Source organism: Gavia stellata, chromosome 33 (assembly GCF_030936135.1).
Source record: "Gavia stellata isolate bGavSte3 chromosome 33, bGavSte3.hap2, whole genome shotgun sequence".
Classification (NCBI taxonomy): Eukaryota; Metazoa; Chordata; class Aves; order Gaviiformes; family Gaviidae; genus Gavia; species Gavia stellata.
The window spans coordinates 648,422-676,402 of record NC_082626.1 but is presented as its reverse complement, the minus strand read 5'-3'; the positions used below and the strand labels follow the sequence as shown (position 1 = coordinate 676,402).

At 55.9% G+C, this 27,981-nt stretch overlaps 1 protein-coding gene across 1 annotated transcript; it reads left to right on the top strand.

Moving 5' to 3' along the window:
* The first annotated feature begins 48 nt into the window (after nt 1-48).
* ZNF687 (zinc finger protein 687) lies at nt 49-27,981 on the top strand. Its single transcript, XM_059832232.1, has 9 exons — nt 49-74; nt 19,867-22,133; nt 24,234-24,412; nt 24,748-24,924; nt 25,183-25,345; nt 25,639-25,935; nt 26,324-26,436; nt 26,781-26,922; nt 27,476-27,981. The coding sequence occupies exons 2-9, from the start codon at nt 19,887-19,889 to the stop codon at nt 27,947-27,949; spliced, it is 3,792 nt and encodes a 1,263-aa protein (XP_059688215.1). The 5' UTR covers nt 49-74; nt 19,867-19,886; the 3' UTR covers nt 27,950-27,981.

The window sequence follows — 27,981 nt, the reverse complement described above, 5'->3', positions numbered from 1 at the left end:
GAAGTGGCTGAGGAGAAGCGGCCGCCGCGGAGGGGCCTGGGCGGGAGCCGGCCGCCCCCTGCCCGCTGCAGCAGGTACCGCCGCCGCGGGACCCCCGGGCCTCGCACGGCCCCGGGGGGCGCTGGGGGTGGGCTCGGGCGGGGGTGCAGGCCTGGAGGGGACTTCGGGCCTGGAGGGGGGGCCCAGGCCTGGAGGGGGGCGCTCCGGGCCGCCCTGGTCAGAGGGGACCGTGAGGCCTGGGGGGAGGTGACCGCCCTGCCCCTCTCCCGCTTCGGGACTGGGATGGGCAAGAGCCGCCCCCTCCCCGCTCGGGATGTGGGGCGGTGGTAATGGACGGCCCCTCCCCTTCGTGCCTTGGGGTGGGGTCACGGTCATCCCTTACCCCTGCGGGGTTCGGGGTGGGGGTAGCGGTCATCCTCTCTCCTCCCGGGCTTTGGGGGGAGGTACCGTTTATCCCCACCCTCCCCATGAGATTTTGGGGTGGTGGCAGCCTAACGGTCATCCCGTCCTGTCCCCCTTGGGAACTGGGGAGGGGGGAGTGTAACAGTCATTCCCTTTGGGATTTTGGGGTGGGGGAGCGGTCGTGTTCCCCTGCGTCTGCTGGGAGGGCTGAGCGCGTCCCGCCCCCCCAGGCCTGAGGGGGTTTTTTCGGGGGGGGCGCTGGTCGTGACTCCCCTCCTCTCTGTCTCTGGGGAGCCTGGTCATGTTCCCCTCCCTCCCCAGCAGTGGAGAGGCTGATAGTGTCCACCTGCATCTCTTCGGGAGACCTGGGCTTGTTCCCCCCTCCCTGGCATCACTGGGAGTGGGGGGGCTCTGGTCGTGCTCCCCTGTAGTGAGGGGCAGGATGAGACCTCCCGTAGCTGGGGGAAGCTTTGGGGGTGGTGGGGGCTGCTCGTATGCCCCCACAGCTCCTGGGAGCGCCTGGTCCCGGCTCCCTCTCCCCAGCTCTGGGATTTGGGACTGTTGTCATTCCCTTCCAGAGCTCCTGGGACTGAGCTCCTTCCTCCTCCCTGCCCTGGGGGCGGGGCTGAGGAGGGGGAGACAGCATCCCCCTCCAGCACAGGGCTCAGAGAGGGGCTGTGGTCCCCCAATTCCTCAGCTGGAACATCTCTTGCAAATAAGGTGGTGTCTTGTTTTGGGGCTCCACTTCCTGGGGGGATTTTCTTGCTCCTCCAGTTTTTGAGGAGTGGCCGAGTGAATAAGAAGCCGGTCGGGCTTTAGGCTGTCTAGATCCTCTCTGGTTTCTCTAGGTACCGGTGTCCCGAGGATGCTGTTTGAGAACGGGGCCTGTGGGTCTCTTATCACACCCCAACGTCCTGGGAAGAACAGTGCTGCGGCTGCGAAATGGTTTAGGGTTTTGGGAGGAGGGAATCTCGCTATTACACTGGTTTTGGTGGGGGAAGAGAATCTGGGAGGTATGGGGAGGATCCTGTTGCAGCCTTGGTAATGCAGCCTCTATGTTTTCGGGTCCTGTAACAGTGGTCTGCCTCTTTGGGGACGGTTGAGAGGAATCAAGAAGCTCTCTAGGAGGGCTTGGTGTGGTTCCAGATGCCGGAGAAGGCTCATGGAGAGGTGGGCACCATCCTGACATGGTGTCCAGGTCGCCCTGACTTCCCACAGGGAAGAAACTGGGAATAGCGAAGACCGACAGCAGGTTCTTGCTGTCACTTCTCGAGGTGCCCGGTGAGGCTCGGGGGACGCCAGCCCGCTTCGGGACTGCGGGCAGCGAGGTGGCCCTGGGCTGGGGGTGTTTTCTGAAGTCCTGGGGAGGAGGAGGCCAAGGGGCAGGGAGCAGACCTTCTGCAGGGAAGTCGAGCGTTTCAGCGGGAGTATTTCTCGTGGGTCTCGGCCACTTCCTTAAGAGCCTCCTGTTTTTTTGTTTGTCAGAGGGAGAGTGGGCTGGTAGTGAGAACGTGTTGGTTTCTTTCAAACCCAGTTTCTTTTCTCTCTTCTCTCATTTCTCAGTCCCTGTAAAGTCCCTTAATTCCTCGCTGCTGCTGGTGTCTGCGTGTGGTCATGTGATCGGGTAACGGACAGCCCTTGGGGGCTGTGATTATCTCCCCACAATTAGTTGAATTCAAAGAGACTTCTCTAGAAGGTGAGCAGGGGAAGTCTGATAGCCTCCATACTTAGGTTTTAAGCATTGCGTTAGGAACTGAGCCTTGTTTGTGGAAACAGCTGCCTCAAAGGATGTATTTTTAGTGTGTCTGAGGAGGAAAAAAAAAATGCGTCACCCTACATGTGGCTGTGCTGGCATTAGCTGAGGCGGGAGGACTGGTGGAGGTGCTTCCCAAAGACTCTCTTCCCCTGAATTTTCCTGCTCAGGGTCTGAGGAGCGGCAGGAGGATCGGTGAGCTCTGCCAGCGCTTTTACTCCTGGTGTTAATCCTGCAGCCTGGCCTGTGCGAGGGGGCCCCGATTCCCAGGAGGGATCACTCTAAACCAGTGGGACCGTGCGGAAATGCCAGGCTCCAGCTGTCGGAGAGGTGGTGCCAGTGTGGAGGTAGCTCAGGATCTCTTGTGATGACCAGGAGTACCAACAGCGCCCGAAGCTCTTGTCATCTTGCAGGAATCATGTTTGTCTCTAGTTTTCTGCTTTTATTCCACCCCGATTAGGTTCTCCTGCGTCTAATCCTGCCTTCTGCTAACGTGTGATTGCCCCCTGCAAGATATTTTCTAGGGCTTTAATTTATTTGTACCATCGAGTACCCAAGCACACATCTGGGTGCTATAAAAATAATAATGCACTAATAGCAAGCGAGCACAGTTATGGCGTGGGGCTGTCGTAGCGTGCAACGGGAGTGAGGGAACTCTGTGTTCCCTTCCTTTTGGCATCCTACGTGGCAGATTTTCTATTTATACCACTAGAATAAACGGGGTGTCCTGGCTGAGTTTAGAAACTTTACATTGTAAAACCCGATGTGATGAAATAGCAAGAAACCCGCTGGGATGGAGATAACTGGTAACTGCTCATCACGACGTGGAAATGATCCCAGGTGAGGGCAGCGTTGTTAGGTTGAATGCCTGGTCATTCTTCCATGAAATGTCTGCCCGGAACCATCAAGCCCTTGTCTGCGTACACCGGTGTGGATCCTGGTCATACTGGTAAATCTGGGAACAAAAACCTCCCCGCGTTGACGTTGAGGCTGCTTTATGCCAATCGTGACTACAAAAATGCTTGCCAGTGTTTAAAAACTTAATTTTTCAGGCCGGCCAAATTGTTGGGATTTCTGGATCTTGTCCACCACTTGTTTGTTTTGATATCTCCAGAAGTTAGCAGATGGTAGAGACTTAATTCTGTTAAACGTATGGGAATTTAATCCCCACCAGCCTCCGGTCAGGATGCGTCGTCTCTGTGTGGCAGCTGTGCTCTGCGCGGGGATGGGAGCTTGGGACCGGGCTGCCGGGCTCCTCTCCGTGGATTTGCACCCGATTGCGGCGGTGGGGGGGACGGGGAAGAACTGAGTTTCCTCCTCCGTTCCCTGAGGAAGCATCTTTTTTGCTTGAATTCAATGAAATCTGTGAGCTAGCTATTCATATCCTGGCAGGGGGAGTATGTGTGTTTGCTGCATGTTGGTGAGAGACCGTCTCCTCTCCCCTCCCTTCCCAGCTGATTTTAGATTCCCCTCTTGCTTTTGAAGACTCACTTGCTGTTGCAAAAGCTATTGAAAGATAAAAACGATATTTCAGTGGCGATACCTGCCAGTTCTGGGTCTGACACCAGCCCTTTCATTTCAAATGTTATTCTCTCCTGTTTTTCTTTTCCCCCAACGCATCGGAGGGAGATCTGGGGTGGTTTTGTTCTTGACATGTGTGATCCAAACAGCAGGGAGGGTTCTCCAAGAAGCCACCTTAGACGGACGGAGCAAGCGTGCAAAACAAAGGGAGCACATTTTTTAATTACTTTAATTACAGCAATCGTAAATCTGGGTTCAAACTCTTTGTGACCAGCGCCTTCAGACTGAAAGCAGCAAGAAGGTTGTTTCTTTCCTTGCACATGAGCCAGGGCCGTCTCGCTCAGCTCTGCGGCGCTGAGGAGCTCCAACCTCTGCCTGGAGCATTCGGAGACGATGCTTGAAACGATGGGGCAGCCCAGGTTGATGGATGCTGCTCCCTTGTCCAGGAGGGTCAACGTGCTATGGAGAATAACATGTGGATTTTTTTTTTTTTTCCTGGGGATGTCTATACAGCACTAAACCCAAGAGCTACCCACACCCATCCTCCAGCAAATAATTCAGCCTCCATACTTAAAGCCTCCTTGAAATCGGAGGCAATGGGCAGACTGCAGCCGGGGATGCTGCATGGCTGGAAATCCTCTCTTTGAGCTGCAAGGGGGAGTTTTTTGATGATATTTTCTTCCTTATTAAATTTTAAAGTAGGGACAATTGGGCTGTGTGAAATAGGAGGCAGCATTCAAAAAGGGAGGGAAAATACTGCTCCTGGGCACAGATCTTTGTCCCTTGGCCTCCCCCAGCAGAACGGGGCTGTGCCATGTCGGATGCTCTGGGAACACAGGCGCCTTGTTTGTAGCTGGCAAGCCCTTTTGCACAGATACAGCTTATATCATTTATTTATAGAAATAGATATATACTGCCTGACTGAAATAAGTCGCGCTAACGCAGAAAAGCACCTTTTTTTTTTTTTTTTTTTTTTTTTTTTTTTTGCAGTTGCAGGCCTTGTTTGTTGGTCTGGAGTAGGATTTTGCTGCTCTTTGCTCCCCCTCCCACGGTTTTTACCCCATGCCAAGCGAGTTCTGCCAGCAAAACCTCTAGGTGTGCCTGGGCTGGGTCCGGGCACAAGGACGGCCTTGGCTCCAGGTTTGGAGGCTGGGATTTGCCACAGCGTTTGCATCATCACGGCTGGTTCTGTTGGGGGATAATTTCTCCTTGTTGATACGGTCGGGGGCATCCAAGCGAGGCGTGTTTGCGTTGCCGTGCTGGCAGACGGGGCCGGAGTGCTTTGCCGCATCGGCGTACCGACTTGGTGCAACTCCCATGCAAACGCTGCGCCTTGTGCCGTTACCAGCTCTCTGCCCGCTCGCTCTCCCGTAGGAAATGGAGCCAGGAAGGGGTTTTCAAGCGGTGCTCCTCCTCCTTGAGCTGAACTGAAACGGCGCTGGCTGGCTTGTGCAGGCACGCAGCTCGCCAGCCGGTTCAGCCAGGGCGTTTGCAGTCCTTGGTTTTGGAGGTTTTCTGCAAAGGGGAACGGCTGCTGCAGCGAGCTGCTTATTCCAGATCAAGGATGAGAAGGGCCTGCCTGTTCCCCTCGGGAAGGGATCCCACTGTTGCCGTGCTCCTGGCCGGCAGAGACAGCTTTGCCACGCCGTGTGGGAGAACCGCAGGCGATGGGATTGCCATGGCCCTTCAGAAAACCACTGCCAGCGCCCTGCGTTTCTCCTCTGCTCCTGCTTCACCTGCGGAAATGTCCAGCTCGCTCGGCTCCGATGCAGTGTCCGGTGGTTTGGGCGTACGGGCAGGAAGGGACAGCAGGCCCTGGCGAAGCTGCTGCGGCAGGGAGATGCCCAGGCCGGGCTCTGGGATAGACGTGCGACCTGTTTAGATGTTAATGCAGAGGGATGGCTGAGCGGAGCACAATGGAGCACAAAACATGCGCATAATGGCTGAAGTTTTAATCCCCTGCTGCCGCCTGGAGCAGGGAAAACAATGCCAAGGGTTTCAAATGGCCCATCGAGCGCCCTGGCAGAGTATTATTTTCTACCTAGTACCCCCAGAGAGCCTTTTCATGTGCTAGAAGTGAAGAAGGAAGGAAGGAAGGAAGGAAGGACAGACAGAGCCCTTTCCAAGACATGTCAGCAGCAGGGCACAGGCTCTGCTTGGGGCAAGGCAGCATGCCTCCCTGAGAGGCAGTAGATGTCATTGGAAAAAATTAATAATTAAACTCTTGGAGTGCCTTAAAGTGACCGTTCTCTCCCCATCTGTCAGTGAGCTGATAGCCAGGCTTAGCGAGAGCCACCGAGCATCCCACCATGCCACCTTCTCTTTGCCTGTTATCTGGGCCGGGCTGCAAAACCCTCCAGATGCAGGATGAACCAGATCTGTTTCAGGTTTCTGGCCGTGCTGCTCTCTGAGAGCACACCGGTTATCTGCCGGCTGCTGAGGAGATTCAGCAGCTGAGATCTTGGCAGGAGAGAGGGGACCTGCCACAGCAGACCCCGCTGAAACCATCTAAGCAGGACAGCTTGGCCCTCGGAAGGGTGTGATGAGAGAGGGAGCTCAATGAAAATGGAGGAACAGGCTATGAGAAGAGCATCTCAGAGCAGACCCAGTGCGAGGGAGTGTTTTATTCCAGCAGAAGCTGAATTTGTGCAGCTGGAGGTGTTGGAGAGAATGGTTTGGAAGCGAATAGCCAGCAGGTTGGCTGTGAGCGTCGGCTCTCCAAGCTGAGCCCATGCTTGTGTTTGGAAGCTGCAATACCTGCCTGGCTTCTTCCCTCAAAACCAGCACTGCTGGGCCATTTTTTCCCACCTTGATAACAGCTGCTGGGAATGTATATCCAGGCATGCTGGGATTGATTGAGATCAAATCCAGATTGAATCACGCCACCCCTTTTGTCCCCTCGGCCTCGAGATGGGACATGCCAGGAAGCGTGGCTATGAGCTGCTCCATACAGACCAGCCTTTGTGGGACAGGTTATCGGATCATTGCCTGCAGGAGCTGTTTCGGCATCAGCATTTGCCATTATTGCGGGTAGCCAAGCACATTCGCGTTCAATAAATGGCAAAAAAAAAAAAAAGCCTGAAGTGCTGGAGCAAACTCTGCTGGGATCATGTCATCCTTGTCTCTTTTCTTTCCCTTAAATCCCGCAGCCATGGCTGCTTTTGGGTTCAGCCTTTGCATCTGGAAACGCACAGGGGTGCTGTGAAAGTCACTCTGGGTGTCCCAAAACACCCCCGACCCCAAAGCCTGCGCGGGGGCCACATCTGCCAGGGGCACGTCCGTTGCTCAAGCACGTGGCGCCTGTGCCTTGAAAGCAGATAAATCCTGCCCTCCCGACGTGGCCAAATCTTATTTGCTGCTTAACATGGGGGGAGATGAAACCCCAGGGAGGGGGCAGCCGTCACGCACTGGGCACAAGGGTGTTTCTTGGTGCAGACTTCGTTCCTGGAGGTGCTGAGCGCCTGGGTTTTGTACCTGTAGCGTTTTGCACTTAGCTGGGCCGAGGCCTTAATTGCTCAAGCCCCCGCCAGCCACTCCTCCAGCATCATTTCTCCTTCTGAGCGTGTGCTAAAAATGTTTCTTTTGGGGGTGATCCTTTCCTTGTTTGGTCTGAACCAGGAGGTGAGAGCTCTTTTTTGGAAAGCCTGAAGCAAACGTCTCTCCCCCGCACTCTCAGTAAATCAAGCGGAGCTGGGCATTCGGCAGAAAATGATACTGTTGGCTAGCAATAGCCCTGGAAAACAGCTGAACAAAGAGCTGGACGTGGCAGGTGGAGGCCCTGCCGGGCAGGAGAGCGGCCCGGATTGTGCGAGAAATGAGACTGAAGTTTGCTCCCGAGCAAGGAACGGGCCTCGCAAGGAATGGGCCTCGCACCTCTCTGCGATCTGGCAGGATCTGCTGGTGCCTCCGTGTCGTGGGCTGGGTGAAGGGAAGGGCTGACATGGAAGGACCCGGAGTGCCCGTTCCTGCTCCGCTGCTTGCGCCGTTGGGTAGCTTCGGTTAGCTTCAGGTTTCTAAACTGGGGACAACTGGTCTTTAGACCTCCCTTAGGTGCTCTTTTCCAATGTGCTTTGAGCCTGGCACCCGTCGGAGGGTTTCTCCTTCAATCCGAGTGGATGTTGGCCCGCAGACAGCAGCTTCCCTGCTGGAAAAAGGGGGAATTGAGCTCTCAAAGCCGGGAACCTCAGGTCTTGTGCGTGTATTTCCCTCTGAGCAGGAGGAGCTTGGGGGATTTGGCATGGAGATGACGGCTTATGAAACTCTCCAGATGCTGCCTTGCTTTGTCGTGAGCTTACCTCCTCGATGCCTGCTTCTAAGTGAGCTGGTGAAGCTTCAACAGCCCTGTTAAGGTGAAGAAAGGGGGGACCAGTCAGCTCAGGCTTCTGGATGCTTCTGGGGTTTGACTCGGACCTTTCCCCCTTTGTGAGATCTTGAAGAATCCTAAAACCAGAGACCCCCCCACCTTTTGCCTTACTCTGTCCTTCAGAGGAGCTGGAGGCATGGTCTGCGCTCCCCCATCAGATGATATTTTCTCTCTCTAATGTCTCTCCCGTGTGGTTCTTGATGCATTTCAAAGCCCCACAGCGTCCTTGGGGTGCCCTGATCTTACAAATGGTGAAGCACAGGGATTCTCGCTCCCTTTTCCCCAGCGTGGTGGATCCCAGTCTGGCCAGGCTTAGGGGACCGCAGATGCTGCTACCTCAGCAAATGCAGACCCCTCTCTGTCCCCGAGCTCCCTGGAAAGTGGCAGGATACACACCTGGAGATAGGGAAGAGCCTCTCCAGGAATATCGAGGATTTTGCTTTGGATTTTAAGTGGAGGGGAGGATGCACGCGCTGCTGGCGAGGCTGAGAAACGTGGCTTGATGTCAGCAGAGCCCGGGCACCCCGTAGTTGCCGCTGCTTCTTGCAGCCCCCATCTCTCCCGCACCCTGCCCTGCCCGTGCGGATGGCAGCAGCAGGGAGGCTGAGCCACCGAGTTTCTGGATCCCGGCGCTGGCAGATGGCAGGGGAAGGGGGGGCTGCTCCGGCCATCAGCCGCTGCGCTGGGGGGCAAGGCGGCGGGGAGGGACCCCTCCGGCGCACATCACCACCTGCAGAGCTGCCAGCGGTTGCCGTTAGACCATCACGGTATCCAGAGCCGCCCTCCTGAAGTGCCAGGGAGGCAGAGGAGTTTGGTGCTGGGTTATTTTAGTTATTTCTCTCTTTTTTTTTTCCCCCTGAACCTCCCTCCCACTGCAGCCGTCCCTGCTGAGCCCTGACCTCATGATGTCATGCTGGGAGTAGGACGTGTTGCTGGTTCTTGTTTAACCAGCCTGCCTTTCTATCATTTCCCCCCCCTCCCTGTGCACCCTCTCCTACACATGAAACCTGAGACCACTCTCTGTCCCTTCCCCCCTTTTTTTCTCTTTTTTCTCCCTCTCCGCTCCATCCAGAAGGTCCTTCCCATCAGGTCAGTACCGGGCTCGGGTCCCTGGCACAGCGGCTGCTTCTCTGGAAACGCAGTGGGGATGGTGTTTGCAAATTGTACCGCTAAAGGCTTGCTAGATAAGCAAATTCTTAGGAGATCAGGAGGCAGAGAGAGAAATCTCGTGTGCTGGCAAGGGTTTGGGTGCTGTGATTTGGAAATAGGCTGTGTGGGTTTGGACTACGATTATGGAGCAAGTGGATGCGAGTGGGAGCAGGGGCGTGTCACTGGGGTGATGGCTGGGGGACTCTGTGGATCGCTTGAGGTGTGAATGCTGCATGGGAAGGGGCGGAAAAGCATTTGGGGTCATGGAGGAGTGCGGGACAAGTGCGAGGGGACTGGCACAAGGAGGGGCTGCCGGGTGCAGAAACCCTGTGAGGGCTGGGGATGTGGGGGTGCCAGTTGCCTGCAAGGGCTGTTCCCCAAATTGCTTTGCTGCCCTTGATGCTTCTCTTGCCCTGCTTCCTTCATCCCAAGAAGCAGGAGGTAATATTTCCTCCCTTATAAGGAGGAGAAAAGGGGTTGTGGGAGATTTAATTCCATGTCCGTGCATCCACAGATTTTAATTTTGGATCCACACACATGGAATTAAATAAAGACTTTCAATGTGCAAGAGCCATTCTTGATGTTAACCTTTGTTTCTCTTCTGACCTGTGTTATCTCTTCTGAAGCTTGGCTGAGTCCCTTCTGCCTTTTATATTAGCAAAACTAATTATAGTTCTGGAAAGTAGTGAGGGGCGGCTAACGAACGTTGAAGTTGGAGAATCTGTCTGGCACCGTGCTAGATACCAGAAGGTGGTTCCCAGAACAGCCGGCCCAGGAGGGGCCTACGCAGAAGCGAAGAAAGCGGAGAGGGAAGGATGTAGCTCCAACAGGTACGGGGTTTCGGCGGGGTGGGGTCTGTCGGTGGCAGAATGACTCCTCATGTGATGGGAGACCGGTCCTGGGACGGGTGCTGCTCTGGCTCCCTTAGTGTGGCGTTCGCATCACCCCATGCCTCAGTTTCCTCACATGTAACAGGGAACAGGGGCTAAAACCCAACTTTGTCAAGAGTGTGAGCTCGTTAGGACGTTACCTGTATGCCAGATCTCACTTAAGAGGGAAATGCTGTTTGGAGATGGAGAGAAAAACAAAGTCCTCTTGCAGGTTCAGCATACGGTTTTCTGCTGGGTTGACAGCAGTGCAGCCTGTGTTTTCCGAGCAAGCAATCCTTCCGGGTGATTCCTTAGTAGCTTGCTGTCAGACTAATAATATCTCTTAAAACCCTTTCATCTCTGAAATCTTGTTTACTTTTTGGCCATCCATCAGTTCGGACAGTAAAATGACACTGTTCTGTGTCACTTGAAAAATATCGAGTTGGTTTCGGCTTCTTGCTGGGGGAAAGAGCTCTGGCTGCTTTCAGGAAATTTTCCTTTTTGGAGATACCCTGTTTGGAGCAGGGCACCATGTGTGTTGCAGTGAGAAACTTAAATTAAACCATCTAAACAAAACCCACTCATTTTAAAGTGGCTTTCTACTACAAAGCCACGGCTGCTCGTACTAATTTGTGCAAAACTTGTCAAAACCACACTTCTAGTCCCCAAACAAAGGAAAGCTGCCGTGTTTATCTCACACAATCTCTTGACCACGAAATCCGGGCAGCAGCTCTGCAATGCTCTGGGCTCTGCTCCCGGCTGCGCTTTCTTTGACGAGTTGCAGGGCTGCAGGGAAGGCAAGGCAAGGCTGCTGCGCCACGGCTTTATCCGTGCCGGGGCAGATGCCACTGATCCCATCCCTCCCCGGCACCAGCTGCGAGCCGCATCAACCATTAATGTGGCTGTTTCATGGGAGCGCGGCAGCGGGAGGAGCTGCCCCTGGAGAGAAGGGAAGGGGAACAGATGAATGCTGGCCGCTGCATAAATAACTGAGAGCAGGGCTACTGTGGGCTTTTCTTTCCTCCTCTCCACCAGTTGCCAGTGACAGGGGGCTGGGAGGATTTGGAGAGCGAAGGGAGGCACTGAAATGGAGAAAAGCTGCGCCAGGTGCTACGAGTTTGTTGCTCGGGGAATTTGCCCCCGTGCTCCCCCCCTGCAAGGTCCTCTGAAGATTGTCTGCGAGGTCTCCGCTGGGGAGTGAGATTGTATAACACCCAACGCTCGTTCGGCTCATTAAAAACAGTTGTTCTCACCGGTGACGTCTCCTCTGCACAAAGGCTGGGGCTTTTTAGCAGGGGATCAGTTCTAAAATAGCTCCAAGAGCCCCGGGAGGACAAGAGAGGCAGTGATCCGCTCGACTCTCTGCCAGCCAGGTGAACCTGTCCTTATTATTTTGTGTTTTGCAGATATCCATGGTGGAGATTTGTTTTTCTCCAGGGTTCCCTGGGCGCTGGCGGCCCGAGGGAGGCCACTGGCTTGAGGCCTGGGAGCAGCGGCACGGGGACAGGCTTTGTCAAAGGTTTCCTCTGTGCCTCGGAAGCTAATCCCGCCTGTCACGTGGTGCCGGGAGTGCAGCCGTTCCCGCTGGCCTCGGACGCGGCGGCAGCAGGCAGGGCGGCAGGCAGGGCCGCAGGCCCCCCGCGCGCGTGTATGCAGGGGAGGGCGGCGCGGGGCGGGGGGTTAAACCCAGCTTAACTTTGTTCCAAAGTTGGGGTTTGGAGGGTAATTTTTCTTGTTGTTTTGGTGCAAACTTGCTGGCGGGCAGCAAGTCCCTGCAAGGGTCAGGAAGGGAAACAGGAAAAGCAGCTTTTAAAAATAGCAAGCCCTTGAAATAGTCCCAGCGTTCGGCCTCTTTTGTCTGAACTGCTCCAGAGCGGCCCCTGCTCGCCCCGTCGGCCGGTGGGCCAGGTTTGGCGGCAGGTGGCCGAGGGTCCGGTGCTTCCGCAGACGGTGCCTGCCACCCCAGGCCAAAAACGAGCAGTGGGAAGCCCTTTGGGTGCTCTTGGCATCGAGGGTGAGTGTGCAGTCCTCCGTGCTCTTGCCAAACCCAGGGCTGAGCGGGGTTTTGGACCCCTTGCTTGCAAGGGCTGGCTGGCGCAGGCTTCAATCGGAAAGCGGATCTCAAAAACCATGTGAGCATTTTAAGGGCTGCGTGGTGGACACAGCCGGATGCTTTGCAAGGGCGGGATCCTTTGAATGTATACAGGACCAGTGCAGGAACGTGGTTTGGAGATGAAGAATTGCCTCTGATTTGGTGTATGGAGGAGGAGGTGGGGTGGCAATGGGTGAGCGGTCGTTTGAGCTGATGGCACGAGCGGAGTTGGCACGTTTTTGGGGGGGTTTTAAGCAGGAGGAGTCTGGGGAAAGGAGAGCAGCGACATCTCCACGTGTGCTGTGGCCAACTTTGGTGTTGGTGTCCTTCTGAAACAGTGAGCTGGGCAAACCCCTCCTAATGAACAAATAAGCTTTTGTTTTAAGGGAGGCTTTGTTGCTGGAGAGGAGATTTTTGACAATGTTTTATCTTTTTGTGGTAGACTAAATAAGCAAAGGAGCCATAAAAATAACAGTTGTGTTTTCATCAGTTACTCATCGTCTTATTATTTTAGCTGTGAGCCTTATTAACTTCTGGGGGGCTCGCAGTGGTTCCCCTCAACCGGACCGATTCAGGGTCTGTGTCTCGGCAGTACTGCGATGGAGCTGGGGCCAGTGTAAGCTCTGGGCCAGCTTTTCTGCATTGCTAGTACGAGCTCGGCTTTGCTTTGTCTGGGCCTCACCTGTGACAGTCTCTCTCTGGTGGGCGATCATCTGCTGGTGGGAAACACCTGGGCTCTTGCGCTGTTGGATTTGGTACGGAGATGCTTGGGTTGCTCCAGACTTGGAGCTGCAGGTCAGTGGGCTCAGACCTGGAAAGTGGAATCTCCTCTTCCTCATGGTTGTTCTTCCAAAGCTTGGGGATTTTTATTGTCTTTGCTGTGCCGTGGAGGGCAGCAACCCAAGACCTGCCTCTTGCCCAGCCTCCTGCTCTTGTGAGAGGCCGAAACCTGAACCTCTCAACAGAGCTGAACTGCTTCCTCTTCCTGCCAGGGACCAGCTAAAATGCGTCCCTGCCGCATCTCAGCCAGACACCGTTACACCCTGGGTATCTGCGCTTGTTTAGTAAGCATGCTGGGCTGCTGATTTTGGTGGCTAGAGCAGTCCCGGCACCCAGTTTAAGTCCTGTGTAGGATCGGACCGCGGTGACACAACTGACCCAGAGCAAAGCTGTGCTGCGAGAGCCGTATCCTCCCTATGCATCCAGAGCCCGGGCAGCTGCGCTGGACGCTGGGGATGGTTTTGTGAACAGCAGAGTAATGCGAAACTATCTCCTTCTGCCTGAACCTGAAAGCCTGGTGATTATTGGTGTGATTTGCTTCTGCTAGGGTTTGTGTGTGTGTATATATTCATTATGCAAATAACGGCTGTGGCTGCCCTGCTTTTCAGCTCTAGCCCCGTCTCCAGCCTTGTGCTTTGCTGGAGGAGGGGCTGGTTTTAGCATAGCGTGGATCATTTCAGTTCAAAACCCCATGTAACCTTGGGGTGACTTGTAGAGAGGTGATGTCTGGCATTCCTGACCTTAGGAGTCACCTACGGAAAGGCTACGGCTCGCGGGTACGAGGCAGCTGGATTGGCAGCGTGGTTGGGGTGAAACGGGGATGGTTGGGGTGGAAAGGAGATCTTTGGGGTAGAAAGGGGATGCTAGTAACTTCGTGGTTTCAGACTTGGCAGCCTGTGCTAACTTCCTTCTCTGGCCAGGGGCCTCCTTGCTGATCCCGGAACGTGTCCCGCTCCTGAGCGGCACGTGGCTTGATCACTGTGTGGAGCGGCTGGCAGTGCTAGCTACAAGGCGTAGCCCTGGTCTGTACGCAGGCAGAGGTGTATGACCCTGCCTTGTGTTTTCCATCAGGGTAACCATCTCCGTGGGGTGTTTTTCGGGGTGATCCTGTGCCCCGTGTGCTTTGATGTGTTTTTGGTAGTAGGCAGGATCACAGAGCGGGGACCTTCAGATGTGGAGTCTGCTGGCCTCTAATTTAGAGTTGGCGCTGTGATATTCAGGGCGGGCTGGCAAACAAGTTTGGCAACCGTCTGGTCTGCAGCTCTTCTTTGTCAAATCCAGAGAGGATTTTGGGATCTTTTCCACAGATGGGTTTGGATCTCTGACTCTTTCTCTCCCCTGTGCTGCGTTTTCCCAAGCTGTGAAGCCAGGGGACCGGTGACCGCCATGCTGATGGACGATCAGACCGGCTCTGAGCCCCGCGACCACGGACGGGTCCTGCCAGTGCTTCGGAAGGCAGCCTGCGTGCGGAGGGCTTGTGCACGGTGGGACGCTGTTGCCCCCATCAGAGAGCTGTTTCCACACGAAGCTGGGGCTTGTTGTAAACTCTTCTTTTTCTGTGAGGCAAGATAGTTAACACTGCTTAGCCAGTAAGGTTAAAAATACCCTTCCCTTCCCCGCTTTGTTGGCTTTGTTTCACCTAAGAAAAATAGTTCTTTTGCCTAAGAAAATAGTTGTGTTTTGAGCTACCAAAATAACTTCCTATGTCAGCCTGGTAGAGTTTGAGGTGGAGCTGGGCTCTTGCCATCTCTGCTGTCTCCTTTTTCATAGGAGTTACTGACTCAAGACCATGACTCTTCCATCAGAAGGGGCTGAATGAGAGATCTTAGACTTGGGATTTCTAAGAACAACAAAAAACCCCCTTCTGGGGCAGAGACCTTCCCGTTAACACCAAACAAGGAGAAATACTCGTGTAATCAATCCTGTGCAAGGACTCCTGCAAGGAGGAACCTCCCTTTCGGTGGGAAGCCATCACTTGAAGAGCATCTCTGAGATCGTGGAAGCAATGAACAGTTCATCAATGACTGCATTCCTGCCTTAAAGCTGTGAGCTTTTAAAAAGGAGATAGAGGATCCAGAATAGTTTTTGCTTTTAAAAGCAGAGATTCTAAAAGGAGGGTGTGGTTGGGGAGGACAAAGGTAGGGTGTTTAAAGACAAGAAAGGCCAGAACCTTTTTAGTGAGGGGCTGGGAAGGAAGTAATCGAAGGAAAGACTTAAAAAGATCAGTGGGATATATTTAAAATCCATCTGTGAGCACAGAGAAATCATGTGCTGTGGGTTCGTTCTTTCCTCTCCCCATTGGACACCCTGATAAAAATGAATCAAGGGTTTACGGCAGAGCAGGTCTTGAGCACAAAATGAAAGTAATAAGCCAGGCCGAGCGTTGGGCTGGCTCTTTGTGACATTAGCACACGACAGCGCTCCATTTCCCATAATCAATGGCGAGAGGAGCTGGTGGTGATACAAGCCAGCGCTTCAGAGATGGGAGCATCTCCTTGTGCCCGGAGCCGGGCCGCCGCATGCAGTTCTGCCTCTGCCAGCGTCTCCGGGCTCTGCTCAACCCCATGGAGGTTCACCGCCTTACTGGCGTTCACTCGTGTGTTCTCCTCCTGTCCAGGAGAGAAGCTCTTCTTGGCAGCTTTGTGTTTGTAGCATAGTCTGGTTTTGCTTCGGGAGGTATGGTGGGGGATATATGCCTTGCAGGAGGTGCTGGGGGTGCAGCAAGGTCGCTTGTGAGCCATCCCCTGGCACGGGGAAAAAGCAGTATCTAGCTTGAAGATGGATCCATCATCATCCCCAACCTTCAGGCTCCATTCAGCTCGCTGACCCAAAGCCACTTTGAGGACGGAGCCACACTCTTTCCCACCGTGCTGGATAGAGGAGGATTTCCCTCGTGTCACCTCTTTTCTTCTTGGGAGTCTTTTCCAGGGTAGCAACCTGCTTCTCTCCGCTTTACTGTAAATATTTGTATCCTGCTAAATGGTGATTAGAAAAGTCATTTGAAAAACAAATGTCCTTGTGTCACGCGGTTCTCGGCAGAGATACTGTGCTGAAGAACCAGATGGCAGCGCTGGAAGAGGAGCGTAGCGTTCAGTATCTCCCCCCGCTGCAGTATTTTAAAGCCTGGTGCTTTTCCTTCTGGTCCTCTCACCGACGGCTTCCCTCTGCTGAGGTCATGGCTGAAGTCCTGCATCACCTGGAGGAGCATGTGGTGAAAACTGGTTTTGGAAAGCAGGGTGAACTTGTTGAAATCTCCCAGAAATGAGTCTGTTTCCCCAAAGCAGGTGCTGGAAGGAGACGTTTAGCAGCACAGACCGGTGCCTGCTGGGCAGAGCAAGGTCTGGGGTGGGGCACATGCAGGCGGTCGTGGCAACCGGCAGCAAAGGCTAGTTTTTCTTTTTGGATCTATATTATCAGCCCTTCTGTAGGGACAGTCTTTTCCCCCCCTAAACACAGGCACGTTTTGACTTCATCCCAAAGTGGAATAGGATATTTGGTTAAAAACCCCCACGTGTTTATGGGGAGATAAAGAAGTGCAATTCCGCTTGTGCTCCTTGAGACCTTATTCCAGTGTATTTCAACCTCGCAAAGATGGTCTTGCTGTTGCTAACAGAATCCCCCCTCCACCTGGCTGGTGAGGCCTGTGCTGTAGATCCTCGGTGTCCCCAGGGGTGACTGCTCTGCTCTCATAGGAACATCCCTGGCTAGAAGGCGGCTCTGCTGTTTGCCTCACTGGTATTCCATTTCGAGGTGCGGATGCCTTCCTCCAAGGTCACCCTTTTCTTGTCTCCCAGTCGACGTCAAATCCTTTGTGCTTTTGCAAGCAAAAAATATTACTCTTGCCGCGCAGAGCTGCCTTTTCCGTGCTGTCTTCCCCTTCAGCTTTAGTGGAGATTTAAGTGCCAGCGAGCACTCACCCTGTTAACTTCTTCCCCCGCAGGATCTGTGGGTCGCAGACAGGGCTGCTTGGGCATCGCAGAAACGATGCAGTAGAAAGTCACCCGCTTACATTTTAAATGTCAGTGCCTTTCTGGAGCAGCAGGTTCCTTGGTGGCCCACAGACCCCACGCTGCACCCAGCGGAGATCCCCTTGGGGTGACCTACGGTGAGAGTTAAAAATAAAGCTAGACTAAGCCTCCTTACTAAGCTGTCTGTTGGGAAAACCACCAGAGTCTTTATAGACCCGCTAAGCCTGAGAATAGCCAAATTGGGTGTATGAGAGGGTTTGCCAGGTACAAAAAAAAGACCAAACCACCTGTGAGAGCAGTCCCAAGGCTGTTTCTGAACCCTGTTTGGCCTCAGCACTGCTTTGTCACCAGGTACTCATGTTGGAGAGGGTGAAGGCTGGTCGGGAGACTTCCAACTGCACAAGGTAGTAGGTAGTTTTTGCTTTGGACACAAGCAGAGTGGAGCTGTGATTGCTGCTGCTCGCCTCCAAGGAAACCCAGGCTGCGTGGCAGCTGCTGCTTCCCTGAGACCAGATGCTGCCACAGAGGTGATGGGCACCAGCTCTGCTCGTTTCCTCCATCCACCGCCAGTTTGGGAAAGGAAGCGCTGCGGGATGGAGCATTTTGCCATGGGAGTGTGTCTGGCCCTCCATGTACACCGCGGGGTCTCTGAAATGGAGATCGCCCTGGAGGCTCAGAGGAGATCTGCCAAGGATTCAACCCCTCCCCTGAGCAGCACCAGCATGCCAGGGAATGCTTTCCTGGCCTGTGTTGAGGTGCCCTCTCTCAGGGATGCTGCATGCTGCCAGGCTGCAGCCATCAGCAAAAGCCTTTCTGCGACCAGCAGGAAGCTGGAGCATCACGTCGAGGCGAGATGAAGGGCCTGAACGCTGAACTGGCCGCTCTGGGTTGTGTAGGGGCGAGGCACAAGGCTTATACAGGGATGTGTCTGAGAAGAGATGCTGTGCCTGCAAGGGGAAAGCTGGTCTGCGTTCATCCCTGATTAGACAGGAGAGATCGCCAGGAAGCCAGCTTCGTTCGTGCTGCTGCCTGTTTGGCCAGTGCCAAGAATCCATGCTTCCATCCATCCCACTCCTCACAAATAAGTGGACAGGGCTGAGGAGATTATTAAATCTTTATTAAATCGCAGCAGCGTGTTTGCAGGGACTCCGAACAGCTCCCTTCCGCAGCAACGGGTAGGACAAGGGGACGGATGCTGCAACTCCAAGATGTGACAGCTGAAGGTGCCTCTAATGTGCCACCGGCCGGGAGGATGCTCTGGCTAATCTGTTGAGACAAATGCTGCAGGTTTTCCGCCTGTTGGTGGTTTGGCAGGTTTCAGAGCAGTGACTTGTTTCTGGCAGAAATTGTGGCAAGGTCAAGGGCTTCCAGCACTGGGTTGCGGGGGCTGTCTGTTCCCCGGCTGCCGGCCACACAGGCTAAACTTCTCCATTGGTGTTGGTGGGTTTTAACTGAACCCAGCTCCCCGGGAGGGAATCCCTCCCTTTTGCAAAAGCAGATTTACCCACAATATGTGCTGTTCTCGTCCAGTCTGCTGTGGCACAGGGCTGCCGGTGGATTTTGCCGTGGCCGTTGGAGCAGCCTCGCTGCCTGTCCTTCCCGCTGCTGGCAGCTGCCACCCCACCGCAGGGACAGCCGGGCAGGCTGTGAATCTTCTCGGAGCTGTTGGACCAGGCTGTCAGCTGCGGCCATTTCCCTGACATGTAAGCTGTGCTGTCCGAGGAGCGGATTCGTGTCCTGCTGCGCCGCCCCTGCAGCGGGGAGGCAGGGCGAGGGCAGGGTGACGGCAGGCAGGCAGTGAGTGCTCCAGCAGCCTTGGCTTAATCTGAGGCAGCTGAGAGGCAGCGCCGAGAGCTGAGGGAAGAGGCGACTGCTGGGGCTGGCTCTCCACGGGGCTGCAAGGTGTTTGCATTTACCCCTCAGCCCCCAGGATAAAGGTTTCTCTTCTTTTTTTGCTTTTGCTGATGGATATTAGGAGTAACCCTCCATGCTAAGAGCAGAAGGCCCGAGGACAGCGTACCCCGATACCATCCCCAAGACGCCCTGTCCCCTCCCAGCGGATCTGCTCCCCCCGGACAGACACGCGTCCAGCAGCTCTCCAGCACGTGGGGCATCCCCCATCCTCCTGCCTAGCAGGATCCTTTGCCTGGTTATCCTTATAAATCAGAGTCTTTCCTGCTGTCTAAGCCACATCCCCTGGCTGCAGCTTAATCCTGTGATTTCTTCCCCAGACTGCAGCAACAGGGGGAATGTTATTCCCTTTGTCTCTGCCACAGCCATGTTTTGGAACCTGTTGCCCTGTCTCCCCTCAGCCTCCCCTATTTCTTCATCCTTTGCTCCACAGCCCATGTGTTCGAGGTCTCTTGTCTGAGTCTTCTTGTTACTGTCTGGCCTTCCTCATGAGCCGTGTCCTCGTGGAGCTGGCCTTGGGACAGCCTTGCTGCCGCGGCGGGGAAGGACGGTTCCTGCGTCATATCGGGTGCCCCCGGCAGCGTGTTCCCCTTGTGAGGCGTCTGCTCTTTCTGCAGCTCTTTGGTCCCGACTCGTGTCCACTTGGTGTTTTGTTGCAATCCGCCGAACCTCTGCCGTGGAGCTGTTGCCTTTCCTGAGCTTGTACGTACATGGGGAATTGCCCCAGCCTTGGGGCAGTGCTCTCCTTGCCAGGCTGCATCCCGCGGCCTCAGACATCTCTCCCAGGGTGCTGGGATCCTTCTGAACTTTCTGCCATCCTGGCTGGGGATCAAAAAATGATACGCAAACAAACGAAGCAAAAAAGGCCGTGAAGTGTTGTGATTTGCCAGAGGGTCTCGAGGCTGGGGTTCAAAGGGAAAGCGGCATGGGGATTTTGTGCTTAGCGTGGGGCTCAGGAGAAGCAGGTTCCCATCCGTGTCTCTGCTACGTGTCTCCGATGGCTTCGTCCGCCTGCCCAGGTCACGGTGCTAATGCTCCTTTTCCTTGCTCTGTTGCAGACTCTGCCATATTCCCCACCATGGGTGACATGAAAACTCCAGATTTCGATGACCTCCTGGCAGCTTTCGATATTCCTGACATTGACACGAATGAGGCCATCCATTCTGGCCACGAGGAAGCTGATGCTCACATCAAGCAAGTCCCCGGGGACCCGGGACCCCCTGACCACGTCCTCCCCCACACGGACATCACCGCTGTCAGCGTGATTGTGAAGAACACCGTCTGCCCCGAGCAGCTCGATGCCCTGGATGGGCGCAATAAAGATGGGCACGTCATTGGGCCCCGCTTGCTGCAGAATGGCTTTGGGGCCACTGAGATGCCCAGGTCCCCCACCGCCAGGTCTGTGGAAGCTGTGGCATCCTCCAACGGGGAGTGCTGGGTGAAAGAAAAAGGCCCCAAAGCCCTGGATATCTTCTCCCATTTTAGCCCCGATCCCAATGAAGACAACGCTGCCAACCTGATTGACAGACCCCGGGAGTGTAAGCCAAAAGAGAAATCCCTCGCCGTGCCCTCCCTCTCCCCGTCTCCCACCCCGTCGCTGGACTGCAAGGAGCCCATGGGAGAGAGCACGGAGAACCTGCCCCCAGCTTTCCCGCAGTCCTTCGAAACAAGCCAGGCAGGGGGTGCAAACGGGTCCCCTGCTACCATCGCCTGCATCAAAAAAGAGGAGTCTGACTCGGAGGAGGTGGGCCGTGAAGCCAGCCCAAAGGGTTTGGCTGCAGCCTTGGGTGACAGTCCCTTGGATCACCTGAAATCGGTCACCGTTCGCTACTCCACAGATGATTCTCCCATCACGTCCTGGCCCGGTTCTGACCCAAACCTCGACAGCAGCACCAGCAACCTTCCTGAAGTGAAACGCTCGCCCGCCAGCCCCCAGGAGCCGTTCTTCAAGCCCTCTTCACCAGTGGTACAAAGCCCCAGACTCCCCACTTCTCCAAAGCAGCTGGACAACATCACCCTCAAGGAAGAGCAAGAAGTTCTGGAGAAGTCGATGGGAAGTCCACAGAGTATGTCCAGTGCTGAGGAAGAGGAGGAGGAAGAAGACAACAACAATGATTCTCCTTCTTCCAATTCCTCGCGGCCCCTGAAAGTGCGAATTAAAACCATCAAAACATCTTGTGGCAGCATCACCCGGACAGTGACCAGGGTCTCATCAGATTCAGAGCCGGGCTCCACCAAGGGGCCGACTGAGCAGAGCTCTCAGGAGATTTCTCTTGAGGGTGCCGGCTTCTCAGCATCGGCAGAGAAAGAGGAAGGGATTGCGCTGGAGGTGTCCAAAGAGAAAATGGAGCTCTCCAGCCCCTTGAAAACCATCGAGGGCCCAAAAATCGTCAGTGTTCAGCTTGGCAATGGCACCAAGCTCAAAGGGACTGTCCTGCCTGTCTCCACCATCCAGAACGCCAGCAGCGCCATGCTGATCGCTGCCAGCGTGGCTCAGCAAAAGTCCGTGGTGCTGCCGGCAAAGACGAGTAAAGCCGTGGCCAAGAACATCATCAATCTGGTGCCACAGACCCTGCCCAAAGCTGACACCAGGACCAACATCAGCACCGTGACGCAGACCACCACCATCACCACCACGGCCAACCAGAAAGTCAACGGTACCACAGTTGTGATGGTGCAGCCGCAGAAGCCTTCCCCTACCATCGCGGGCACAGTCATTTCCCGGAGCCAGTCCAGCCTCGTGGAAGCCTTCAACAAGATCCTCAACAGTAAAAACCTCTTGCCAACGTACAAACCCAACCTGAATCCTCCGGCCGACGCGAGCCTCACCCTGCCTCCCTTCGGCTACCGCTGCCTGGAGTGCGGGGACTCCTTCGCCCTGGAGAAGAGCTTGGCTCGCCACTACGACCGGCGAAGCATGCGCATCGAGGTAACCTGCAACCACTGCACCAAACGCCTCGTCTTCTTCAACAAGTGCAGTTTGCTCCTGCACGCCCGGGAGCACAAGGACAAAGGCCTGGTGATGCAGTGCTCCCATTTGGTCATGAGGCCGATTGCTCTGGATCAAATGATCGGACAGCCAGACATCACCCCCCTGGTCTCGGTGACCTCCTTCCCCGCTAGCAAAGTGACTGGCGTGGCTCAGGATGCCTTGGCCGCGGCCAACGGGGCTCAGGACCTCCCCATCCTGCCTCTGAGCAACAGCTCGGAGCAGACCAACTACAGCTGCTTCAGGTGCCTGGAATGCAAAGAACAATGCAAAGACAAAGCCGGGCTGGCCGCGCATTTCCAGCAGACAGTGACCACGGGGACGACCAGCAGCACGGTACGTAGGTGGGAGGGCAGTGGGAGTTGGACGTTAGAGCCACAGCAAACCGTCCCTGGGGATGCAGGACAGAAGTGGAGGACTCTCCACATGTGGTCTAGGCAGTGCCTGCCTCTGCACACCTGATTCCTCCTGATGTAAAACTCAACGCAGGAAGGAAGACACGTGAGCTGGGGTTCGGTTCATGCCCACGAGGCATGGGGTGGAGGGAAGGGAGGCTGTTGTCAGCTGGTGATAAAGCTGCCCCATGGGTGCAGGAGCCGGGGTGCAGCAGGGAGGGAAGAGCGGGAACCCGAGCGTCGGTGCCTTGCCTGCTGGCACCCGCTGCAGGACGTAGCCGTCCCCGCGGAGCCATGTTGGAGCCGTGGGTGCTGCTTCCTCTTCTGCCAGCTTGAAGCACAAATGGAGTCTGGAGAAACCAGTGTGTGTGTTGGGTTTTTCTCCCCCGCCACCTCTTTGAGAGCCAACCTTGAGATCCCGGGCGCTTCCTGCTGCTGCCAACACATCCTGGTTTGTTAGGGCAGGCAGCATCCAGCAAACATACAGGATTAACGCTGCCGAGGGATGACCTTTAAAAGGCAAGGAGGGAAAACAGGTCCACATCGGAGCCCTGTCCTCCCTGTGGCATGTCTTCACCTTTCCCTTTGTCCAGAGACATTCAGTCCCTTCGGCTTCCTTTGCATGGAAGGAATTTGCTGTTTCCTGGTAACTGTTTACTTCAAAGCTGCTGCTGTAGCCAGGAGGCTGTTCAAATGCAGATATTACAGCCCTGCTGCTATGGAGCAGGGCTGCTTTCAGTTTGAAGCTCACCATGAGCCAGATTCACGTGCTTACATGGATTGTCCGGAGGAGCTTTCTTTTAACAGGGGAGGATTTCTTACTCCCATCCCCTCTCCTAGCCTTGGTGTCGATGGAGGGTTTGGGACGTAGTGAAGATGGGATGTCCACACCAGGGCTGGGGCAGGAGCAGCAAGAGGGTGCAAAGAGGAGGAGATCAGGGACAGGAGAGCTGGAGGAAATCGTCCTTATCTCCTCGCAGGCACCTGCTGCCTGTGAATGCGGCAGTGTAATATTTCTAGCTCCGAGGGAGCCCACCTGCAGGGAGCACTTGAGCTGGGGAATTCAGCCTGAAGTTGCTGGCAGGGCAAAAACCTGTTAACAGCCTTCACCTAGCTGGAGTAGCTTTGTCCCTGTACCCGGCAGACAGACTCCTCCCTAAACCAACACCGCCTACAAACAGGTTCTTGTCCTTTAAAATAAAGAGACCCAGAGGCTTTCCTCAGCACCGCGAGGGAAGGGGATGGCTGAAGCCATAAGCCTCCATAATCCTCTTCCTCACCTGCCACCTTTCATCCCCTCTCCCTTCCTGACGTGCTCCTTGTCCCTGCTCCATCTCCCGGGCTGTCTTTAGCTGCTGTTCCCTGCCCAATCCCTCGCTCCCTCCTGTTGCCCTGCTGCCAAAATCACCCTTGGGTCCCTCTTGGCAGCGCTTTGGATCCCAGCCTGGGTACTGGCAGTGAGGGGAGCCTGAGGACAGCTTGCCGCGTCTGGCGTCTGGCTGGGGGCTGCTCCTTTCCTTCCTCTCCCGACCTTTGCTCTGGTAATCACATCTTTGAGGGCAGCTCCTTCTCTTGGAAGCTCCAGCCCGTTTACTCAAGTCCTTGTCAGCTTCTCCCTCAACATCCTTGTGTCCGTATCCTGGCATGGAGTTGGAAATAGTTTCAAAACGGTTTTGGCAGCTGGTTTGAATACGCCCCCGCTCCCTCCGGTAAAACTCCCTCGCCGAGCGGCTGGTCCCCGGCTAACCCTTGGCACGCGCTGCATCTGGGACCCATCTGTGATGAAAAGCCTGGAAAAGGCATCTTGTCTGCGTGCGAAACACCCTCAACAATTACCCAGCAAGCTGGCGCAAGCAGATTATCTCCTAAAACGTGCCCTGCAGGGCCCCGGCACTTCTCTTCCCCCCCGGCGGCATGTGGATTGGGGCTGCTTTGGGTGTTGCAGGTTGTTAGCCCGACCATCTGCGGAAGGGGCTTAAAAGCCCTTTTGTATGTGTGGGTACGTGCCAGGCTGAACCTCTCGATGCTCTTCTCTCCCCAGGTCTGTACAACGTGTCCCATGATCATGTCCAATCGCTGCAGCTTTAACGCCCATCAGCGGATGCACAAAAACCGGCCTCCCCACGTCTGCCCCGAGTGCGGAGGGAATTTCCTCCTGGCGAACTTCGAGACCCACCTGAAGGAGGCCTGCCTGCACTTCTCCCGCAGAGTGGGGTACAGGTAGGGCACCGCGGCCTGGGTCGTGGCTGGCAGTGTCGGACCCCCGTAATCTCTCCCTGCTCCTTCTGATGAGCTGCCTGGGCCCTGGATCCACCAGCACTGGGCAGGACTGGTTGCTCCGAACTGGAGTTTTCCCAGAGCCCAGAACTGGTTTGGATCCTGGGGTCTGTTGGGGCAGGGGCTCTTCCCAAGTCCCGTGGCCGGACAGGGAGCAGGCACGGGCCCTTGTGCTCCGGATTCTCTTTGCTGTTAGCGCTTGGCGTGCACCTGTCTCTGTGGCGCGACTGAGCTCCCCTGTGCCATTTGTCCCCTACCCCTTGCCTCCCGCTCTCCAGGTGTCCCAGCTGCGCTGTGGTCTTCGGCGGGGTCAACTCCATCAAGTCCCACATCCAGACCTCCCACTGCGAGGTGTTCCACAAGTGCCCCATCTGCCCCATGGCGTTCAAGTCAGCCCCCAGCGCCCACGCGCACGTCTACACGCAGCACCCCGGCTTCAGCAACCAGCAGTCCAAGTAAGTGTTCCCTGTGTGCTGATGTCCCAACAGATCTCTCCAGGAGAACCGGGAGCATCCTCAGTGGGTGGGACTTTGGGGGAAGAGCTCAGCACCGGCATGGGGAGCTGCATCCATCTCCCTTTCACTTCCCCATCCCTTGGCGTGGGTCAGACTGTGCCCAGGGCTGCTCTCAACCCTGTTGCCAAAGCGGTTCTTCCAAGTTTCTCTTGATCCAAACCCGGGCTGTGCCGACAGTGGTGTTTTTTCCTCCGACAGAATGATTTACAAGTGTGCAATGTGCGACACAGTCTTCACCCACAAGCCCCTGCTCTCCTCCCACTTCGACCAGCACCTGCTCAACCAGCGGGTCAGTGTCTTCAAGTGTCCGGACTGCCCGCTGCTCTTCGCCCAGAAGCGCACCATGCTGGAGCACCTCAAGGTAGTGCTGTGGCCGGGCTCGACGCTCTTTGCACAACCCATTGATATTAATATTTGAGAACTTGTTGATATTAATATTTGAGAACTTGTCCTTCACTAGGGGCTGGATTAGGGCTGTCAGTTCATCACTGACACAGCAAGGCCCTGAGATCCGGTTTCCTTGTCCCCCACACCCCTGTCCCGAAGCCTGAGGTGATGAGCGGGTCTGTGCAGGCTGGGGCCTGGGTGTGGGCAGGCTTTACTTCTAGCCTGCTGCAGTGCTGGGAGGAAAACACCCTTCTCTTCGCTTTCTAGAACACTCATCAGCCCCAGAAGCCCAAGGAAGACTTGGCAAAGAAGGCGGCCGTCCTACTCACACCGAAGCAGGAGCCTGTCGAAACCCCCGTGTCCAAGATCTCGGAGGAGTCGTCGTCCTCCACGGAGGAGGATGAGCCCCCCAGCTCCCCGGAGCTGCGCAAGACCAAGCGAAGCCGCTTCCAGCGCAAGACAGTCAACAAGTCGAAGGGCAGCGGGTGGACGTGCGGCGTTTGCCACTCCTGGTTCCCGGAGCGCGACGAATACGTCTCCCACATGAAGAAGGACCACGGCAAGGTGAGGAAAAGGCTGGGCGCTCCAGCTCCGGCTCTGCCGAGCCCTTGGGAATGTGGGCAGGGAATGCTTATGGCGCAGAGCAGCAGATCAGGACACCCGGGTTCCTTGCTGGGCTGGGAGCATGTTCTGCCGCAGTCTGGCCATTACTTCTCCCCCCAGTACAAATGGTCAGGGTTGAGGTTTTGGGGAGCAGGGACGTTACCTGTTCTGGTGAACAGCAAAGACCAGATAGTCGTTATCCAAATGTCCAGCCGTGGGATGGGCAAGGAGAGGAAATCTGAGGCAGCGCTGAGTTCCCACGTCCGGCTTCTCCACGGAAGCGGGGAGCCCTGCACTCTGGCCTCTCGGCTCCCCGTGTGGTACCCACCTGCCTCCTTGTTTCTTGCAGTCGGTGAAGAAGTTCCCGTGCCACCTGTGCGAGCGTTCGTTCTGCTCCGCTCCCAGCCTCCGGAGACACGTGCGAGTGAATCACGAAGGGATCAAGCGCGTCTATCCCTGCCGGTACCCACAGCACCTTCTTCTGGGTCTGGCTGAGAAAAGGGGTCTGGTTTAAGAGGGGTGACTCTGGTTTCCCTCAGTCAAGCTGTGGTGGGGAGGATAAAGCTACAGATGGTTGAAGCATGATGGGGATTGAACAAGTGTCTTGTAAGTAGGAGGGAAAGGAGGTACCGGGAAGGGCTATGGGGTTTTATACCCTCCAGAGGAACGTGGATGAGCACGTTTGTGGCTAGAGTTGGGGGTCAGGGTGCCAGGCTTTCCCAGGGGAGCCAGGGCTGGAGCAGGCCTGGGGCTCGGCTCCTCGCTGCGGAGCACCGGTCCATTGCCTCCCTGCTCTGGCCCTGCAGGTACTGCACAGAGGGCAAACGGACCTTCAGCAGCCGGCTCATCCTGGAGAAACACATCCAGGTGCGACACGGGATCAAGGTGACCGACCAGACGAAGAGCCAGGAGGTCGTTATCGCCCGGATAGGGACCGGCACCACGCAGGTATGAGGTCTCTGTGGTCTTTCAGGGTGCTCGCAAAGGGCTGGGGCCCTGCGGAGGTTTCGGGCAGGGTTGAAAGCATCGTCATGAGCCCTGATCCTCGTTTGCTCTTGCCTCCACACGTCCTGCGGTGCCAGGGACCAGCAGCTCCCTTCCACTGTGAGGCCCAGGGCCTGCCGGGTGGGTGTGCGCCCGTCTGGGCACAGCTTGCTTAGCTCCCGCCTCTCCCTGCCAGCATGGCAGGGACTGGACTCGGCTGGCTCAGCCTCTCGCTGCGCACTGGGAGAAAACGCAAAACATCCTCTTGTGCTTAGACCTTGCTTAGGAGCTGCCCCAGGCTGCGAGGGACGAAGGTGCCTGACGCGAGGGGTACGGGCAAGCCCAGGGCCGTTGCGGGGGCCCCTTGGCCGGGGTTACTGGCAGGGGCACGGCTCTTGGGCCTTTATCTGGGCAAACACCTGTAGGAGCCCGTTGGGAAATCCCCGAGGAGGCTGGCTTATGCCCGGAGCAGCTCAAATCAGGCACCCATTAAAGCTTATCCAAACCGTTCCCATAGGTGTCCAGTCGGAAGCGGAAGCTGTCCTCGGACGAGGGCGACTCGTGCAGCGAGGAGCCTGACAGCACCACCCCTCCCTCCAAAAACCCCAAGGGCGACCGCAAGGCCCCCTTCCGGTGCCGAAAATGCGGTTACCTCGCCAGCAGCTCAGCCGACTTCCAGGAACACATCCCCCAGCACCGGACTGACGAGAGCTCCCACCAGTGCCGGGAGTGCGGGCTCTGCTTCACCTCCCAGGTCTCCCTCAACCGCCACCGCTTCATCACCCACAAGAAGAAGAAGGGAGCGGGCGAGGTGGAGGAGCCGGGGCCCCGCAGCCCCCTGGAAGGAGGCGCCCAGCACGCGGCCGACGGCAAGCTCTCCTGCAAGGTGTGCGGCCGGTGCTTTGACAGTCAGCTCAACCTCAAGACGCACTTCCGCACCCACGGCATGGCCTTCATCCGTGCCAGGCAGAACGCGAGCCCCGAAAACTAGGGCCCTGGCAGAGGGGGAATGAGACGTGTATA

Coding starts and splice junctions, on each gene's coding strand:
- ZNF687 (XM_059832232.1), top strand. CDS start 19,887: ATGGGTGACATGAAAACTCCAGATTTCGATGACCTCCTGGCAGCTTTC. Junction 22,134..24,233: donor CGGGGACGACCAGCAGCACG/GTACGTAGGTGG, acceptor TTCTCTCCCCAG/GTCTGTACAACGTGTCCCAT. Junction 26,437..26,780: donor AAGCGCGTCTATCCCTGCCG/GTACCCACAGCA, acceptor CTGGCCCTGCAG/GTACTGCACAGAGGGCAAAC.